Source organism: Augochlora pura, chromosome 7, assembly GCF_028453695.1.
Source record: "Augochlora pura isolate Apur16 chromosome 7, APUR_v2.2.1, whole genome shotgun sequence".
Taxonomy (NCBI): domain Eukaryota; kingdom Metazoa; phylum Arthropoda; class Insecta; order Hymenoptera; family Halictidae; genus Augochlora; species Augochlora pura.
The window spans coordinates 31,547,523-31,568,909 of NC_135778.1; the positions used below are offsets into that span (position 1 = coordinate 31,547,523).

A 21,387-nucleotide genomic window follows, 5' to 3' on the forward strand; every position below is an offset into this window, starting at 1 on the left:
GCGTAGTTTTTATGGGCTAAACGGTATGTAAATAGAGACGGTCTGAAGAAATTCCATGCTATAGTTCATTGAACCGAAAAATTAGAATTTCTTGAAGACAGGCATCTATGAATTAAATTCGCGTTGGGAAAAGTGTATTGAAATAAATGTGGCACATTGTGATTAAATCGATAGCTTTTGAAAAAAGGTATGCAGTTTTATATACCCACTGAAAAATCCGACATTTCATATGAAATATATATTTCAAAATGGCGTCCTCAAAGTTTGTCTTGAACTCTACATGATTTTATTTGGATTGTTTTGATTAAGACACCATGACTTCGTCAATTTTCGGCACAGTAACATTAATTTAGGATAAAGCTCAATAAAAAGATCGATTTCCAAGCTGTTGTCTCCGAGGTTTCTCTTAATTAAGCTCACTGCTTGTATATCACTATTCAAAACGCCCTAACTTCATCAATATTCGCTAAATAAACATGTAACTTCTTGCATAATGTTTTAAAAACATTAATTTGTAACAATGTTAAAAGAAATCAATTTTGAAATATTTTAAAATGGTGTCTCCTAGGTTTCTCCTAAAATACTATTAATTAAGCTCGCTACTTGTATCTCGCCATTCAAAATTGCTCCTGCATAATATTCTAAAAACTAACAATCTACAAGCCAGAAAATAACGAGAAACCGATTTAAACAATTTCAAAATGGATACACATCGAATGTTCAACCGTAACGCCGCAACGACGAACAATTAATTTAAAAGAGCGACAACGACCGAAAAAAGGTAGATAAGAAAGCGAGAAAATGCGATAAAGGATAGAAGAAGGACAGGGGAACAAATGGGGCGGGGGGCGAGAGGAAGCGAAAAGAACGGAATCCGACGAAATGCATGCGGGACTGGGGGGATACCGGCCGCGGCCGGCCGGGTTCGCGGCGTGCCCCCGTAATTTTCGTGGGGGTCATTATCACCGGGCGCGCACTCGTGCCCAGGGAAAGATTCTGAGCGCAGCCTTCAGTACAGTTATAACTTCGCTGCGAGCCTAACGTCCTCTCCGCCTCTCGTCGCCTCCGGCCGGGGTATAGGCCGTATCAAAGGATCACAATTGACTCGGCGCTGCAGCAGTCGCGGTCTCGCTCGGTTCCAAGTCGCGTCCGATCACTCCGCCGGACACCTTTCTCTATTCGTGTTCTTTGCCCGGCTTCTTTTCCCTTTTATTTTGCTTTTCGTTCGATCGATGCCGATCGAGAAACTACGAGGGATCGGTACGTTGAACTGTCGCGGGCTCGGTTCGATCGGCTTGTCTCGGTTTGATCGGCGTGTCTCGGTTTGATCGGTTGGTGCAACCAGAAACTCGATCCGCGCCGCACCAGAACTGTTTGTTCGGACTCTGTGCCTGAAACTGGATGTGCCTGTCCGACCAGTTAGTGTCCCGAGAATCGTTGCTCAACTATTAGGCTGCCGATCTGTCTCCGTTCCCAGCTACCGTCGCAGAGTGCGTGATATTTCGTCGATTTCGAATGCTTCTACAAAATATACAAGTTACCCTCGAAATATGGAATTATTCGGAATTCTTTACTTACCCACGGTGACACGGAATAAGTATTACTATCATATAGCATTTGAGCTTTGATTTTGTATTGTATTTATTTTGATGATTATTATTCACTCTTCAAGGTGCCTTTCCAATTTGTTTTATCGAAGAAGCTTTTACATGGAATATATTATAGTTTGCAAATTATAATTTAAAATGATCCGCAAACTTTGTCAGACGTGGGCAAATATGGATTTTGCTAGCATCCGGAATAAAGTTCTAGTTACTAGAAAATAAAAAATATATATATTATGTCTACGTTTATAACTATAGTAGATCAATATAAGACGAACCGTTTTATTAATATATGATATAGAATAATACATATTTTTCTTAAAACTACCAAGTCAATTTAAAACTGATCATAAATCAGCATTCCAGGTAATCATAATCGAACACAAACGAAAAAAGAATAGAAACATATACATAGTTGTCGAGTATTAAGAGCCTCCCGGATAATCGAAATATCACACTGCGCGTCGGTTCAGCATTTCTATCGTACATTGCATTTGCTTACAATGGACCCGCGTTGCATTTTGCCGGTAGCCTTGTGTCTCGAAGCAGGATCTCCAGGTAGAAGAATATTTAAAAACAGCAGGATCGATTGTCGGATAGCGACGAATTGGAAACTTTGTGAACGGTGTCAGAAGCTCTAAACGCGTGCCAGTTTGTAAATTCATTTCTCATTTAACGCTGAATCTACAATCGGGCGGTCAAACGACCGGTTTCACATTTTTCATTTCATAATTACCGAAGCCGTAAAGCTGTTGCCGTTAGATGTTATTGAATATGTATTTTTATTCGGGCACACGCCGAAACAAAAATACTGTGGAAAACAAATTCTATTTTGGAATTAAAAATAAATTCTATCCTCGATACGAGGATTTTTACGTGGCAATTTTTCTTGTCTCGCTCTCATATCTCGGCAGGTTTGTTGTTGATGATAAAATGGTTTCTCGATCGGGAAAATAAAGTAGAGTCGACGGAGGGAACGTGGAATCGGTACGTTGTGGAAGTCCGTCGACGAACGCACGAATTCCGCAGTCCGGTAACAATCGACCGAGCAATTGTAACTGTTCGATCGATGCAGCGTTGTTTCCCTGTAGGAAAAAGCGGCTGGAACTTGTTACTTGTTTCCGGGGACAGAAATTGCATCGAAGATCGTGGCATTGGCGGTGCCGGGATCTTCTTCTCTTTGGATTGCCGGATCCGGCGAGCGTGCTGTGCGGTGTCCGCGGAGTGGTTTAACTAGCGTGTCCAGGTGGCTCGGATACGGTTTTTTCGATTATTAGCTCTCCGCGGTTGGCTTTTTGTCGCGAGCTATGCGAGCGGACCGTGATATTTGTGATAATAGCACGTAGTTCTTTCTACGGCACCTTGTTCTTATCGAATTTCCTCTGTGCAGCCACGGTAATCCGAAAACGCTTCGAAGATCGCGAAGATTTCTTATCAGTCTTCTTATCTCGAGCATGATTCAACCGTTGATCGATTTTACATGTACTTATATGGCATGGAAATGTGGTCTTGCATCGGGTCGCCACTGATTGCTGGATCACGGAACATTCTAAATGCCACGGTCGTCGTTGACCGGCCCCAAATTTTTCGTGACGCCTTCTATTTACGAAATCGGTGAAGATCGAAGGTACGTTTCTATTGGTTTCATCGCTGTTCACGTTGTGACGGTCACCGGTGGCCGTCGCGTAATTCCGAATATCCGTGATTTTTCTTCGATGTATGAAAATAGGAGCTGCCGAAACGCTATTGTCCGCAGCTTTTCTCGCATCGTTGCGGGCGCGGCCACCGGTGACCGTCAAAGAATCATCAATTTATACGAGTTTGCTGCTAGCTGTGCGCAGAACGGTCAAGAGAAGATCGCGGAGTAGCTTCTCTCTCCCGTTAACGCAACCGGTGGTATCCGGTGACCGTCAGGGAGCGTAACATTTCCACGGATTATACTTCTGTCTCTATGCAAATGACCGACGGCCGTTCTCAAGTTCTTCGTTGAAACGATTTTTCAAAGGCAGCCGAAATGAATCTGATACTTTCGCGCATTACAACTCGATTCAGTGTTCCATTGTTCGAGCTGCTTGTAGGGCGATCGGCATTTCTTTCGATTTTGCATGTAATCGCGAAAGACGATTTAAAGAGGCAATTTTCTGTAACACGGAATAGGCGTTCGGCTCGCTGTAGGTAGCAATTTAGAAGGAAGTCATTTAAAGGAAAGTCCAAACCTCATTATCGCCCGTCGATCAATTAGCGGTTCGCCGGATAGAACGTATTGACTCATCGTTCGTGTCTCGAAACATTTTGTTCCCGTCCGAATTGAACAATTAGTACCGTCGAGATCGGTTACGATCGATTCGATTGCATGTGCCACGACAATTTTATGTCGCAATCGATGTCATTTCATTTTCCGTTATCCTAGTCATTTTAACACGCTGATTGCCGCCAGCTAAATACCTATAAAAGATACATAAAATGGAATAGCTCGTTCAACTCCTTCCAGTTGGAACAACTTGTCGGACTCTTTATAAAGATTTCACCGTGAACGTAATTCATTGAACGCTTTCTTTTCAAAGCAGAAATCGAACTCAACGTTTGTCTGCAATTAAACAGTTATAATGAATTGTAAACTGTAGAATAAATAGTAATTTATTAATTTACTGATAATTTGTTAATTTACGATTATACAGATTGTACGTTGATGTGTTATTTATTCTATATATCGTTGCTCCGATTCGATACTTATACATAATTCGGTTATTATTGAAATTATAAAGTTGCTCCATCAAAAACTGTTGAAGGTATTTCTTTACTTAGTATCTGTATAAATATAGATATTTCAAGGTCTCAATATTTCTCAAGAAAGAACGTAGAAATGGATATATGGTGATTAATGCTTTTGTCTTACGCATGTAAAGATATCACAGTATTGCATTATCCGGATAATGCTATTTATCCGTCCTTTTTAAAATCTCTCGGTATTGAATTAGAGCAGCGATATATTGACACAGGTAAACTTGTCGCAAGAACTGCAGTAACACTCATAATAATTATCATAATAATTATCATATAATTATCATATAATTATCATTATAGTTACTTTTATAAACTGATATAAAACATAACATTTGCACGCCGAGACTAGGGGTCATTTGAACCCACAATGCAAATATCGTCATTTAACCATCTACTTTCTGACACTTAATTAAAATCATTAACAGAGTTCATTAAGCTTTAAATAAAATCAAACGTGTCTAGAAGAAATGCATCAGAAAATACGTAGAAAAATTGCTGAATAAAATAACAAATGGAGCATATCTAGTATTATTTTTGTCAAACTGGCCCTCTATTCGATCGTTGAAAGAAAGTATAGAGTTTAAATATTGTCATTTAACTGTCTACTTTCTGACAATTAATTAAAATCGTCAACAGAGTTCATTAAGCTTTATATCAAATCAAACGTGTCTAGAAGAAGTGCATGAAAAATAAACGTTGAAAGAATTGCTAAATAAAATAACAAATGATAGCGAAGCATATGAAATTTGATCTTTGTCGAGACGACCATCTGTTGGAGGGTTTAAGGAAAATTGCTCAGTTAAGAAAACATAGGGAGCATTAGCAAATTAGCAGAACGGTCCCCCCGTGACTCGCGAAGACGTGTTTGACGAAAGACAGTAAGAGTATATCGGTGTCTTGACAGGGCCAGATGCGAGGAGGCAGGGACACGGTGCTGTCCAGGGAGCAGTGAAAGAAAAACGGTAGTGCCCGAGTGGTTCGTAATGAGGTAACAGTGCGATAGAGGATCGAAGCAGTACCCATCGACGAAGATGTTGTGCCTGAAGAAGCGTAGGACCTACAGCTTCACGCAGGGCGTATGCGCGGAGCTGCCCAGGCGAGCCAGCAAGGATAATCATCGCTACGACGGGTCCTTGGACATGGCGATTACGACACTGCCGCGTAAGAACAGGTGAGTCACCTTTCCTGTCCGATTCGATCGTTTGCCAAAGCTACTTTAATCCACGACGAGGCCCGAAGGCGCCGCTCGAGACGTCTATTTCGTGCCAATTACGACTTTCGCGCCGACCGTTCTTACCCCTTAACGCATTGCGCATTGCGGATGGGACGGCTCACCAAAATACTCGTGTTTTATCGTTTGGAGCTCATGATCACCGATCACGAGAATTTTTATTGTAACCATTTGAAACGGAGCGTTGGGAAACGTAGCTGGTCAGTGGGTATAACCAGAGCTGGAACTTACTCGAAATTCTTTTAGTCGAGTATTTTATTGAAATTGGAATAATTTTTTTCTTCGAGTAATTCTAATAATTCTTTTATGAATAATACTTACATAAATCAGTCGAAACGTTTGAAAATTTCTTCACTCGAACAGTGCTAATAAATAGATAAGTTTAGTCGAATAATTCGAGTAATTCTTAATTCGATTTATTCTTTGTTCAAATCATTCTTAATTCGAATTATTCTTTATTCAAATCATACTTGATTCGATTTTATTCTTTATTCGAAGAATTCGAAGCCTGTTCTTATTCGAATAACTCTTTATTTAATTAACTCTGTATTAGAATAGTTTTTAATTCCAGTAACACTTAATGTGAATTATTCTTTATTTGAGTAATTCCTAATTTGAATTATCCTTTGTTCAAATAAGGCTTAATTCGAATAATTCGATTCTCTTTTGTTCGAAAAATTCCAACAATTCTTTACAGCGAAATAAATCTGAAAAATTACGGAATAGAACTTAAAGTTGTTACAAATATCGCGTGAAAGATCGTTAAAATGGTCGCCGTCCAAGAGTTAATTCGATGACCTCGACGTCGCGCGAGTTTTAAGGGTTGGTTTTGCGGTGCTCGCTGAAGTTATTCTGCAACGAATCGCTTAAAAAATAGCGCTCGCTGGCGGCCAACGCAGGCATAGGATTTTCAGCGATCGGCTTTAACGTCGTGCCTATGAGGGAACAATGTTTGGAACACCGTTGTTGCAAGACAATGCAATTTGGCGTACCTTCGGCCGGAACTCTTATCAGATAAAGATCGACGAGTGTGTGTGTATGTGTGTGTGTGCGAGCGCACGCCTGAGCAAGATAATTGGAGAATCGTTTTTCTTCGGAATCGTGCCGGTCACTCATGGGAGAAGTGAGTCGTAACGCGAAGGTCGACCGGAGGTAAAAGTAGACGGAATTATGGTTGGATATGTACGCTACGCAGCGCAGCACGCAGCCACAGAACAAGTGGAATAACTTCCTACGCGTGATCCACGATCGCCCTAAAGGACCGTACTGATCCTGCGTGATCGCGGAACGCAGTCACGTGTGACAACAACACCGTGTGGGAGCCGATGTCGTTCCGAAGGAACGAGATTCCCTTTTACGAGGACTGTCGGTCAGTTGCGTCAACCGCGTGTTCCTTTCGTTTTTCATTTTCCGCGGCGACCATCGCCGTTACGCTGGAAAATTACGCGAAACGCACACAATCGATCACCTGTCCAATGAACAGAACACTTCATCTAACTGCTGGTTTCCTAATAGCTCTTGCTAAATCGTGGATCAACGGGTAACGTTTTCTGAGAAAATTGTCGAACAGCCATTGTAATCTCGTCCATGATTTATCAAGTTATTTAGATTAACAATGGTTTTTATCGAAGGTGTCGAAAGAAAGATTTTAAGATTTTCATTTGACACTGTGCTTAGTTTAGTTATATATTCGGAAATTTTAGCTTTTAATTATTTTCTATGTTCTACGAGGCTTTCCTTGATTAAGTTTTCAACATTAAACTCAAAGGGTTATCAAAATAATAGCTGTATATAAATTATAATTTTAATACAATGCACAGTCGACCACGAAAATATTCGGACGCTTTTTGACGCGCAATTTATTCGAAATTACTTGCATTTTTTTAATGCTTGACGCCCTGGTTTGTTAAACAATCAGATAGAGATATCTACAAAAGTAAAATTATTTTTATACGATAAAAGAGTAAAAAAACTTATATTTTTAACTTTTTTATTTGAGCGAATAATTGAGCTTCAAACGTTGCATTTTGTAGATCACTTATATGCGTGCTAGAAATTTAATTTTTATTATTTTGACAAAATAAATAGTTCAATAGTTGGCGAGTTAACAAACTCAAGTAACAAATTCTTTTATTTATTAAAAAAAATTATTAAAACATGAAACACATTTTTCGTTCTCTTTTATAATTTCGCCCCGCAGCATTTTCATTTCTACGATCCAATGAGACGATGTTCGATACATTTCATTTCGTTGGATCATTACGTTAGAGATCCTCCTCGACGAAACTTTTGAGCCTACATCGACGAGACGAGCCTCGTGCCCCTTATCGAGCCTAATCTAAACGGTCGATAATTTCGACCGGCATTAATAATGATAATGAACGCTCGAACGACCGAGCTCTCTCGCGCTTAATAGAAATTGATGAGTCCCCTTTGAAAAGCGAACGAAAGTGGGTGGAAAAGTCGGATAAATCGAAAGGCAGGAAGTCCGAGCTCGGCGGGCGAGAAAGTGGGGCCGTACTCGCAGTCCGAGCCGCGCAAAAAGGAAACAAAATGCGAGAAGGATTTCGTATCGATCACGGTTTTCATCCAGATAGAAGGAAGCTCCGAGGCACATCGTCAACGATGCTATCTCTTCATGGTAATACCCATTCGGGTAATGTTGAGGAAATTCATGGAGGATGTTGCACCCTCGTTGGCCGAGTGAAAGTCACGATTTTACAAGTCACTAGGTAGCCAAAGTGGATTCTACGTCCGGGACGGCGCGATAAATTTTGAGCTTCGATGAGAAATGTTCACGAAGACACCGATATTATTCGAACGGAAATCACGATCTTTTGTATCTCTTGTTTCGGAAAGCGGTGCGGAACGATTGCTACACGGAGCCTGACAATTTCTGGCGTGAAAATTCAATTTCTCGTGTTCCGGTTCCCTAGTTCCAGCTTATAACTACAGCTTAAAAGCGAGATTTTCGTTATCATTTTTTATTACAAAATTCCTTGCGTCTTTTATTGTAAAAAATTGTTGTCGGAGAACAGATCTTATAGATTAAAATGGAAAATGGTTCATCGCAATACGGTAATTAGTTTCGGAGATAAAAATTCTCAACTACAAAGTGTTCTTAGAAAAACAGAGTTTAATTGAGAATCGAGGCTTTCTTTATAGTTTTTTTTTTTTTATTACAATGCCCTTATAATATTTTTCATCGTGAAAAATTGTTTTGATAGATCAGATTCTATAGAATTGTGACTTGAGATCTAAAGGAATTTATAACAAATTTATTCGCTTCATAACAAATTTATTAAAGATCGCAGAAAAATATGTTGCGGTGATGAAAATTTAGAAAAACCAGTCGATAGTATCTGCAAGCATGAGGCGTGAACATGGGGTTACTTTAAAATAATCTTTCAATGTTTTTCGTCAAGATTTTAAAACACTTTATATCGCAGACGAAAGCTGGGAGATCGATTTTTACAGTGAATTCATAAAGTTTCACAAAAAAGATTTCGAGATCACCTCAATAATCGCAAAATCCCGTCCCTAGTACCCAAAACATAATTTCAAGAAGTGCACTGGGTTCGAGTTAATTCTTCGCTGCCTTTCCATGAGAAATTTTGAACATCTAATATCTCAAATTGAAGGTAAAAGATCGTACTTTATGCCGGTTACATTAACATCTGCAAAAAAAGTCAATTATCACATAGAAGATCTAGAAAAACGTATCGTTAGTGCCAGCTAAGTAAATAACTGACTAACGCGTACGCAATGCACACGTAATTAAAGTTAAAACTCATCGTCTTAAATTAACGATCGCCACTCCAGATCTATCGTGCTCAGAGCTCGGTAGCCTCAGCATCGAAGAATTTCGAATTCGATCGAAGTTCGTTACGTTGGCTGAGTTTTCGAAACGACCGCGCCACAGTCGCGGCGAAGAAAAGAAACCAGCGAGACGAAACGAGAACCGAACGGCAGCTAACGCCTGCTTGTTCGTTATGAAAATGACCTTCGCAGAGGGAGCGATCAGCTTTGTCTCGACTTGGGAACGTCGACGATAACCGGGAAGAAGACGAAGAGGGGAAAAAAAAAAAATAGAAGGCTGCTAATAAGTTACGCAACGCGATAACGCAATTATGATTCGCGCGGCGTTGCTCTTGTCTTTTCCCTCGATCTCTAACGGTAGCAGGAACTAATGACCGTATTCAAATCCGCGTTCTGCGGACGTTTACGTAGACACGGTGAACGTGTGTACGCTCCTCGTGGATCGGAGCCGGGGAAACCACGGCCCCCGAGAACCACTTATTAATCGCGGGACAATTAAACACCGTTAGACCAGTGCCAGCCGTGTTTCTCTTTTTAATACTGCAAACACTATGCACCACCGAATTACACGTTCCATATTTTTGTCGCTACTATGCTCTTGTTTCTCGAGATTAACCGAGAGATCTCGATGGAAAGGATGCGATTTGTTGTGGCCAAATTGGAGATTTTATGCGTTTATTATACATTATAATAGTAAATATTATATTATTTATATTATTATTATTATTATATTGATTGTAATAATAAGAATTTATATAGCAATTATTATCGTAATTTATAATAAAGGCGTAATAATAATATAATAATATAATATAATAATCAATAATAAAGAGATAATAATAGCGATAATAATAATAGTAATCTTTATAATTATAATGATAATTAGATTGCGAATGTTTATGTAAATTCACACTTTCATACGGCATGTTACAAAAGTTAAAATTCAAAAAAAATTTGCCTCGACACTTAGAAGATTGTTTATTGTAAAGCAAAAATAAAAATGTTGTTTCAGCTTATTGATTTGTACGTTTTCCTACATTTGAAAGATCTGTATAATTATTATTATAAATGCAATAATTATAAAATAAAATAGGTCTAAGATAGATCTAGGTTAGATTATCATAATTAGATTGCGAAGATTATTGCACGAAATAGAAATTTTTAAAAGGGATTGTAAAGAACAGATATAAAATAAAAAGAAATTGTCTCTTTTAATTATTTTGATTAGTTAAAAACTTCGTAATAGAATTATTAAATTCTTCTTATGTCTTCGCAGTATTATATTTCAGCCACTGTATTTTCACCATAAATGCATAAAAACCGCAAACTACTTATGACATTAACCGTAATTATTAAATAAAATAGATGTAGCTTAGATCTAGACATATGTAGAGGGAGTTAAGTTACAATTATCCTGCAAAATAGAAATTTTTAAAAAAGATCGCGAGGAACAGAAATAAAATAGAAACTAAAAATTTCGATAACAACTTATTTCAACCACTAATTTTTAGCATAACGGTACAAACTCCGTAACCTAATTATAATATTAAACTCCGTAGCCAAATATAGTTAAGGGAATAAAACAGGCATAGAAAAAGGAGTTGTAAGAAAGATCTTACTTAACCCCTTGCCTTACGATTTGATTTCCAACTGTGCGGGCCCAAAGTCTTGTTTATGTTTGGTCCGGTAGACTTACCACGTCTTTGAGACGTTTTGTTTATGTTTGGCCCCGAAAAACTATCACGTCTCTCATACGTCATTGTAAGCTAAGGGGTTAAACGTCTTAAAAATCGATGTGGAGAACCTGTTCGGAAATAATCCGGAATGGATTTCTCATCGTTTAACGGTGCATCTGTAATTCGCGAGGATCATTTTCGTACCGTTCGACGAAAGAAAAAAAAGAGAGAAGAGAATCCATGTTAACGACACAGGTGAACGCCGGCCAGTTTTCTGGCGAAGTTTATCGGGGCCTATTGAAAAGTCAGTCGGGGCTTCCAGCGGCCGGCGAGTAATCGATTGGAGGTAGCGGTTCTCCTCGCGGAATGGAACGCGATATCCTAGGCGCAGAATTAGTTCGCCAGCTGGACAATCGGGCATTAATCTTCGGGTTCTGTTCCGTTTAAAGAATAGCAGGGAGGAGAAAGAGGAGATGATCGCTTCCCATCGGGGAGAAACCGAGGATTGTGAGAATCCGGCTTTCGGGTCCGGTGTTGTGCACTCCTCGAGGATATACAATACACAACAATGGGCCACCGAGCCGTGAGCACCGGCAGGAAGAGAAAGAGGAGCCGAGGCAGTCTTGGAAGATCTATGCAGACGATGAGGATCCTTCATCCTTTCCAGTCATCGATTTAGTACCAGTTTTCTTTTTCGTTACGACAGTCTCAGCGACTCTTAGATACCGTTTGAGCATCGACCTGCTAATGTTTGGTAATGTTACGCTAGTTGGAGACAGTATTTTGATGTCGTAAATGGAATCTGGAAGAGAGTACTTTACGATAAAGTGATTTAGATTCGTGGGAAAATTGATTTCAAGGAGAAAATTACGAAAAACCAGTCGCAAGTACGGAAAAGGGCGATCTACGGATAGGGGATTGTTTGAAATAATCTTTTGATGCGTTCTCATGGAGATATTCAAACTTTTGATGTCGTAAATAAAAGCTAGAAAAAAGTACTTGGTGTAATATTTATTTAGGTTCGTAGAAAAATTCGATTCCAAGGTGAAAATTGCGAGAAACCAGTCACGAATATACAAAAGCACGATACATAGGCATGGTTTTGCTTGAAATTATGATTCATTTCCAATTTCAGAAAAAATCTGATATCACGACGAGAAATTCACAAAAGTCAGTCAATGATATCCAAAAGCATAATCCATAGATACGGGGTTGTTTTGAAATCATTTTTCTACGCGTTGCCATAGAGACGTTTAATCTTTGGAGATCTTAAATGGAAGCTAGAGAAGCGTACTTTATAATGGATCGATTTAGATTCGTAGAAAGAATTGATTTCAAGACGAAAATTGAGAAACGAGAAAGAAGACCGGAGGCTGCCTCGAGATCTATGCAAACGATGAGGGTCCTTCATCTTCTCCAGTGATCGATGGAGTACCACTTTCCTGTGACATTACAACAACCTTAGTTCTTCTCTTGAATAACACTTCAAATTGACCACTTACGTCAACATTATGCTAGGGTGAGTATGCAGTGTTTTACACGAAAGAATCAAAATAAAATATCCTGCAACTATTTACAAAATTTAAAATTCTAGGAAAATTAGAACGTAAAGTTTCTTTCTAAATTTCTATTAAAACCCTACTAAGATTTAATGATCACAAAAATTATTTATAATTTAGATTTTTAATAATAATTTAACATTACAATAATGATTACACAATATTAGTAATATTAGTGATATACATACATATTATATTAGTAATATAGTAATATATCATCTAATTATATTAGTAATATAGTAATATATCATCTAATTATTTAAAATTATATAATAATCTAACTATCTAAAATTCTATTAAAAATCAACTAAAATCGATATCCAACGGTCCGTTAGTTGTCATTTCGATCGTTCGTTTCGGTCGTCGACGTCCTCGTTCTAATAAAAATGCAAGAAGGTTACGTGAGTCAGATTCTATTCGATTGTTCCTTATCCAGTATTATTTCCTTCGTCGTGGACGGTTTTTCCTAGCTGGATGTCCGCCTGGAATCGTGTCACTGTACGTTAATTACCGACCGAGACCGACGTATAAAGCTGGATCGGGTCTCTTCCTCGGCTTGTAACTGGTCGCGTCCGCGTAAGCGACGTGTTCCTTCGACCGATAAAAACCCGTGACTACCATAAAATGGCACGTTGCGTAGGTTTCTGTGTCGTGATAATGGTACCATGGATCTTGATTAGCCAGCAGGAAAAAAAAAACGATTAATCCTTTCAGCCTTGGTCTTTCGAATATACGGGTCGCTAGCTGCCGTATTCGACCTGTTGCATCCACCGCGAGACCTCGAACGTTGTCACATTGTCCAGGTTCGAAATTTTCAGAAAAATGTCCAAAACGCGAGTCCTTTAGCTTAGTTTTTTTTCCAGTTGGGCTTCAAGGATTATGTTCAAAATTTACCGTCTTATCGAACGCGCGAAGCTAATAACGGCAGTTTCAGTCATCGTTTTGCTGACTTCGAATTTATTTATGAAATATAGAAGCTTGAATTTCGTTAGTTTCTTGAAGTGTTTCGCGTCGAAACACTTCGTATTCGCGAATTTTTATTTTGAAAACTAGTTATTGTATATAGTAGGATTACAACAACTTTTTAAATAGAAAACTCTTTTTGTGAAAACACCTTGTATTTGAGAATTTTTATCTGAGAAACTGATTATCTGATTGAGACAAATCTTCCATCGATTTAATCTGTACGATTTGTTCTATAACAACAATTTTTCACAGCAGAAACTATTGCAAGAAAGTTATAACAAAAAAGTATAATGGAAACCTTGTTTCACGATTTATCTTCCTTTTTCTGTAAACACTTTGTAGTTCAGAATTTCTATCTCGGAAACTAAGTATCGTATCAAGACACGCGTATGGCAAAAGCGTGTTATTAATTTGCCCGTAATGATAGGATTTAAAGAGGCTGCGCGTAGAGATTTTGTTCCTGAAATGGTAAAAAGAACGACGGCAGGGAAAAACGTGTAAAAATCGAGATTGAGGACGCTGATTACGATAATCTATCTTCGTCGAGGAAAATTGGATGTGTGAAGATTCACGGGCAAGTTGAAAACATCAAGGAACAGGATGCGCGTATTAATCTCTTGGGAAGATAAAGCTATAAACGAACTGCCGTGGATTCTGTTGCAAAATAAAAACGTAGAACAAGATCGAAGTTAAGAAAAAGCTCAAGATGTTGCGTCGAGGCTTCGCGGGGCTATGCCAGGAGGATGCGCCAGGAAACTGGATGTCTTCATTGATCTGGCGCCACTCGGATGGTAGACCCTGGAGATGGACACGGGGGACGTACGTCTTTCTAAAATAAGATTAGAACGATTTCTACGAGGACATTTAGCACCAGAAACTATTGCAAATAGTTTAATTTGATGATCTGTTTATAGGTACTTAATCGCACGATCGCAACGCACACCGTCACGGAACATAAAATACTGCCATAACTTCGCGAAAGACGATCGTATCATGAATTTTAAATAACTCGTTGTAAATGGGAAACTTCAATCTTCCAGCAATCAGGAAAAAAAATTGTTCATTGCCCTTGGAGATTTTCAAACAGGAAAAATGTCTTTGCTTACCTGGCCTCTGCATTGAGCGAAAAAGTTATTGTGAAAAATGAGCTTAGTCGTATCAAAGTAGAAACTATAAGCTTTGTAACCAACCTAAATAGATTGTCATATGATTTTCTTTTACATTGTTATTACACCGAGTATTGTACACAATAACACGGAACTTCGTTCAACCTCGTCTTCGAAAAACCTCGATTATCACTGCATAACTTCGCGAAAAAAATTGTGCGACGACTTTCGCTAGCTTATTTCAAAGAAAAAGCTTAAATCTTCGAATCAATTATTGTTACAATTAAGAAAAAAAATTGTTGGTCGTCTCTGGACAGTAAATAACTCAAAATTTGTGCGATTTTAGCACAGTAAAATCACCTCTGCTTCCACACCGTCTGCACGTTTGCAAAAACCAATCCCGAAAAACGAGCTTGTAGATATAAAACTAGAAACTACGAGGTTGGAAACAAGTCTCCGTGGACTATCATTCGATTCTCTTCCACGAAGTTACAACCGTTCTCAATACCGACGTTCGTAAACCGAGATAACGCTGCTCTTCGTTCAACTACATCTTCCGTGAAGGCAAGCCTGCTATCACTGTGCCGTCTACGAAGTCGCGATTAAAATGAGTTAGAGCAGAGCTGGCCAACCGGAATCATTACGGGCTTGGGCACAACCGCGGGCAGCTGAGCCCGCCGCGAAGCGCGTCGCTCTTAGCTGCCCTGGCATGCGCCCTACGTGATTCGGGTTGCCACAGCTCTGAGTTAGAGGATCGTTGGGACACCGAATATGTAGATGGCCGAAGAACGCCTCGGGCGAGATCCGTGGATCTGGGCGAGAGGTGGACGGGGAGGGGGAGGGGGGAGGGGTGTCGGGCCGAGATGAATTCCTCTCGGAAAAAGGAGCATCGGAAATTGATTTGAAGCTAAGCGAACAGGTTGAAAGCGTCTCGTGGACACGGTGGAACAGGTATTTCCACGCTGATCGCCGCGCGCCGGCTACATTGAATGGGTAATCAAAGCGGAAAGAAGAGGCGCGAGGGCGAGGAGCGTCGAGCGAGCAGAGCGCGAGCCGTCGGGCGCATGTTGCCGCAGATAAGAGGAACTGGTTGGGGTTTCGATTTTCACGGGGATCGGCAGCCACGGGGCAAAAATCGGGCGGGTTCTCGTTCGTTTTCTTGTTGGCATGCCGAGCGATAAGTGCGGTGTTAAGGTTACCTAAGCACTTTCTATGCCAACCGATGGCCGATCAGGCCGATTCCGAATGGAAATTATGTCGACGGGGCCGCTGTTACGTGGAATGTCGTTCCCTGATAATGAGGGACACCTCCAAGGATACCGTGGCCGCTCGATGCCTTGTCGTTTCATTCACCACGGTTTTCATTGACAGTAGGCTAACTGATCCCTCTGTCGACCGCGGGAAACCAGATTTCAACAATTGGGCTAGTGGAGCCAGTTTACCCTTTTGCGTTGCGATTTCTTTCGCAGCTGCATCGGTTGACGCTTGTTTGCGAGTAATCATTTGTTACACGATTCGGATCGTTTGTATTTACCGTTTAGCAAATTGTTGGTAGTCACAATCGTAGAAATGAGTGCAACAGTTGTTATTTAACAGAGGTTTTTGTTAAATCATTTTTGGTCGTGTGGTGAGCTTGGCGCGGTTTACTCTGGAGTCGATTAAGCTCTGCCTGTTTTGGACGCTTTGACAGTTCTTTTTATAGGTAAGACATAGCGGTAGTGGGGAGAAGATAGGGTGAGGGTGATTCGAAAGGTACAGATGACATGAGGATCAAGGGACAAGAGGAAAGAGAGGAAGCGGAGGAAAGATGGACAATATTTCAGTTAAAGTAATTGAATTACTTTGTAATTGCACTAGAATGTGAAAGAATTACTTCGTAAATTAATTGTAACATAATTGATTTACTTTGTAATTCAATTGTGATGTAATTGGATTATAATATCATTTTAAAATATCACCTTTGCAATTGAGTTGTGATATAATTGAATTATAATGTAACTGTATTACTTTCTAATTGAATTACAATGTAATTTTATTGTAATGTAAATGAATTTGTTTCTAATCAAATTACTTTATAAATGAAATGTAATGCAATTTGATTGTAGTATAATATAATTTTATTTCTTTGTAATTGAATCACTTAGCAAATGAATTATAATCTAATCAAATCACTTTATAATTAAATTGTAACGTAATTCAATCATAATAAAATCGAATTTCTCTGCAATTTGATTATAGTATAATGTAATTACTTTCTAATTATAATTCATTTAGTAATTCAATAGTAATTCGACACAATGTTGGTACACGTTCTTAATTCACTCTATTATTCGTATTCGTCTTAAAAAACCAACCAAATAAAACGGGCAAATATTAGACAATATAAATTTCTAAACAAAGTATATTAATAATAGATAACTAAACAGATAAATAAAATAAAATAAATAACATAAATATTAAAAATAAATAAATATTTCATATTTCCTCACGCTACCGCGCAATAGTACAAATATTCAAACGACAGCACTCTCCGATTCTAATAAAAAGCGAACGGTAATCTTATAGCCTCTCTAGAAACTTTCTGTAATAGGTACTTTTGCCTTAGAACTACACCCGGCCTAAGGTTGGACATCGGAGAGACAGAATCGATCGTGAATAGCGAAGCGAATTCATATCACTTCCCGCCGGTGAACGGAAACGGGCGGCCGCGCGGATGGAATAATTGAACGAATGGAAACCCGCTGGAGGATCGATGATCAAGCTCGTTTCCCTGCAACTAGGCGGGGCACCTGATCGATGCACCCTCGCGCCAAATGGCTGCGTGTGGCTAATGCTAAGCGGGCTTGATCCTCGCGGAATTCAGATCGTCGATCAACGACGCGCCTATCATTCTGATCATACGCTTTTACCCCGACTTGGCTGGCATTGATTTAAAAATAGAGACGCGACCACGATTCCGCCTCGTCTTTCGTCGGTCGTCCCGATGCGCAGACACGATGCCATCGATCGTTCGAGAATGAGACAATGGCGATTTCGTCGATTTCATTGCAAGATTTTCGAGGTGCAATCCGACACGTTGTTTCTTTTATCAGTGGTGAAAGACGGTAGTATTACAAAAAGTTCGTCTTTCTAGAAACCAGTGTCCTCATCCGTCGTTTTTTTTTCTTTAGTATTTTTCATTCTATTTAGTATATTTGAGTCCTCGGAGAAATTAATACAGTCGGTATGCACAAAGTGTTCGTACAGCTTTCAAAATGGGATAATTTTTTTATGACTTCGTCAAGTGATTCGAATTTTTTTTAGCTGGTAGAGGGCTTAGTATACTAGATAATAGATAAACAGTTGTTTTGGAAAATTGCGATTGTTTGCGAGTATAGTAGTATTTAAAAAATAGTGTTCCTTATATGTAAGACTGTGACAAAAATTTAAGAAAATGCATTTTTATTTATATTTTAAATTTACATTTTTTATTTATATTTTAAAATGTATTGTAAGAGCTTTCGTCTTTTACATGTTTGATTCTAACAAATGTATTATTAGTTTTATTTTAATAAAACATTTGATATGTCTTATTCAATAAATATACCGCTGAGATATATATCCGCGAGAAATCATCGTAGGATGATGACGCTTTCTTTAAATTAAAGCTCGAAGTCTCTACTTTAGGATGATATTTTCTTATATTCAGGATCGATGCAGTCTTACTGCTGTAATATTTTAAATACGATTCCATATCTGTCATATTCAAAATTACCAAGTTCCACAAAATACATGAATCTTGTCTTTACGTTCTTTACTTCAAACTACTCTAACCTTGCGAAAGCAAATCACAGAAACATTTCTCTTTTTAAATTAAAAGTGCAGGATCAAATTTTTTTCAACCGTGAACAATATGTTCGAAAATAATTCTGGAAAGTTCGTGCATTTTGTCGTACTGACTAATTTTCAATATGACAAACGTGGCCTCAAATTTAAAACATTACCGTCACGAGGATCCACCGACCTGAAAATCAAGAAATATCATTTTAAAATAGAGATTTCAATCTTTAATTTAAAAGAAATACCATCATCCTATCATAATTTTTCACGAAGTTATCATCAATTAAACTTCAGCAACTTCACCCAAATCTTTTTCATGCTACAATGGTTTTGGAGCAGTGTATGAAGTTGATCGCGCTTAAAAATAAACTAAATGCATAGTAACTGACTCCATCGTTCCACCCTCAAAATTTAGTGTTCCCAAAATCCAGAAATGTCCTTATATCAGTATTTTCAAACTCCACTACTCCGTTCTCACTGCAACAAACGCGTGATATTATCGGCTCGCGTACGTCTTCCGATGGCGCGCGATTTACAAGGCAAAAGTTAGAAAGCATGGCTCCTCCTTCTCCCTCGTCGTCCTTTTCCTCCGAAACTCCGTGTGCGTTCATCTCTGCGAGATCCTCGTCGGATAAGAGCCGTGCGTTCGAGCGTGAACGCGGCACAGGCAGCGTCCTCGCGAGAGCGCGTACGCGGACGCGCGATAACGCGAGCCTGCTGAATTTATTGCTGAATTTACTTTCAAATTGCTCGCCGGCAATATTCAGATTTTACGTTGCACTGTAATTTCGCGGGTTTCGGAGCGCGTTAAACGCCGGCCCCGCCGACGGCTAATTACACCGGCCGACTGATTTACGAGCTGCCAGCGACTACTGTTACAAAGTCTATTAGCAATTGGAAAATATCGGCCGCGGTGATTTATATCGGACGTCGCATAGACACGACGTTATTAAATAATTGAATAATCGCGGCGATTCGTTATACGACGGTCTTGAAAACGGATATTCTTCTTAGCGATTCCGTCGTTTCCCAAGAACGCTTTCGCGATGGTAATTGTTGCAGGCGATCTTTATTATCAGACCGAAGTCCTTGCAGCGCGAATTTCTATTGTGATAGATATATGAAAATTATTTACGTAGTCAACAATATTTTATTTGGAAATCTGTACTGATCTGGAGATCAGTGAAGAACAAGCTGGTCGATCTTAACATTGTATTTATTTTATCAATCGATAAATTTTTATGCAATTGTGGTTTTTATTGAAAACTGAACTACTGAAACAGAGTTCTATGTTAACCTCTTAGGTTAATATTAACAGCTGGATTTTGTGCCAATGAAATTTTTCACATCTAAAGCACCATTTTTCTTAATATATATATATATATTTTGTTGGTATAACTATATATAGTATTAGTTGTATATATTCTTTTCTCAGTGTATTGTAAATATACACTTTCACTTTAATCGTTTACTTTAATAATTAATCATACAATTGAGTAAAGCACGAAGCATCCGTGAAAGCCACTATAATGACGCGTCGTGAGTAAGATATTAAGATTTGGAATGTTCTGGAAGACAGAAAGGAACAGACTAATCAGTTACAACATCGAGTACATTCGATTGAATAATATAATTTTTGAGAATTGTGGTTTTGAAAGTTGAAGACTCGTTTATGAACGGATGAAACAGGGAATATTTGATTAAACTCTGAACTGGTCTGGAAAATAAACAAGAACATGCTACTCAATTGCAACATTGCGTATAGCATATTAAACAACATAGTTCTAGAGAATTATGTTTTTGACTAAAGAATGAACTAACTATTGAAGCAAAGAGTCTTATCCTAAAAACTGAACAGCTACAAAGGGACATGTTACTCGATCGCAACATTGTGTCTACTCTACCAAACAATATACTTCTAGAGAACCGGTTACGGTCCGCCAAACTGCTCAATCTAACTGTAGACGTTCGCAGAGAATATTCAAAACCCCATTTAATACGAAAACTCTGTCTGCAGTTGGTCGACATCGTCTACAAAAGAAGACTAGTCCACTCAGCAACGAGCACTCGAGCCGCAGCCCAGCAATCCGGCAGTGTACTTTTACTTTCTCAACAATGTAGGAACTCCTTCATCGGTCAGCAACCGTCAATCGACAGCCACTACGCGAACACCATAATTCCCCGAATCACGGTTGCAGCGTTCATCGGCTGACGAACACCTGGATTCCCGGGTTCGTAGCGAGAGGAACCCACTGTTTCTCAGCGGACGCACGACAGGACCTGGAATAATCGTGACAGTGAAAGGACAAGAGCAACAGGCATAGCTGGCGGAGCAAGGGCCGGCCTACGTAAACGCCACGCATGTAAATTGTTCTACACTTTCTACGAATTCGCTCGGATTTTCTAAAGCGGAGCCGAGAGACTCCGTGAGAGATCAGCTGGCCGGGAACAGTGGCTGCAGATAACGGTGTATAATGAGGACATTCACGAAAGGACTCGAAATGCAATCTCCGCGGGCCTCGACAAATTGTCTGAGAACAGTGTCGTTCTCAGCGCTGGCCCCGCGGTGCCGGGCGAACGGGCATGATTAATTATAATTGCGGATAATTAAGTCGCTACCCCGCTGGAGATCCATCCTCCCACTTCGTTACGCAACGCTGCCGTTTCGGCTCGATGGCCGGAGAATTCAACGAATCGACGAAATTTCAAGCTCGGAGATATCTCCGCGACGAAATTTTCTTCGGTTTTCACCACTGAATGGCAGACAAGCCGCAAATATTCGCTTAATTAGTCAATCGTCGTTCCATGTGTCGGTGAATGGCT

The 21,387-nt window shown here is 39.4% G+C and overlaps 1 protein-coding gene across 3 annotated transcripts in view; it reads left to right on the forward strand.

Annotated features, from left to right (window-relative positions):
- Nucleotides 1-5,337: 5,337 nt before the first annotated feature.
- LOC144473851 (uncharacterized) overlaps nt 5,338-21,387 on the forward strand; it is a 136,634-nt gene continuing 120,584 nt past the window's right edge. Inside the window, exon 1 of one of the 3 annotated variants that reach the window (XM_078188154.1) lies at nt 5,338-5,559. In XM_078188154.1, coding sequence (XP_078044280.1) covers nt 5,420-5,559 — 140 coding nt within the window. In that variant the 5' untranslated portion in view covers nt 5,338-5,419. The remainder of the gene's footprint in view (nt 5,560-21,387) is intronic. The other 2 variants (XM_078188147.1, XM_078188158.1) reach the window with 2 other exon arrangements.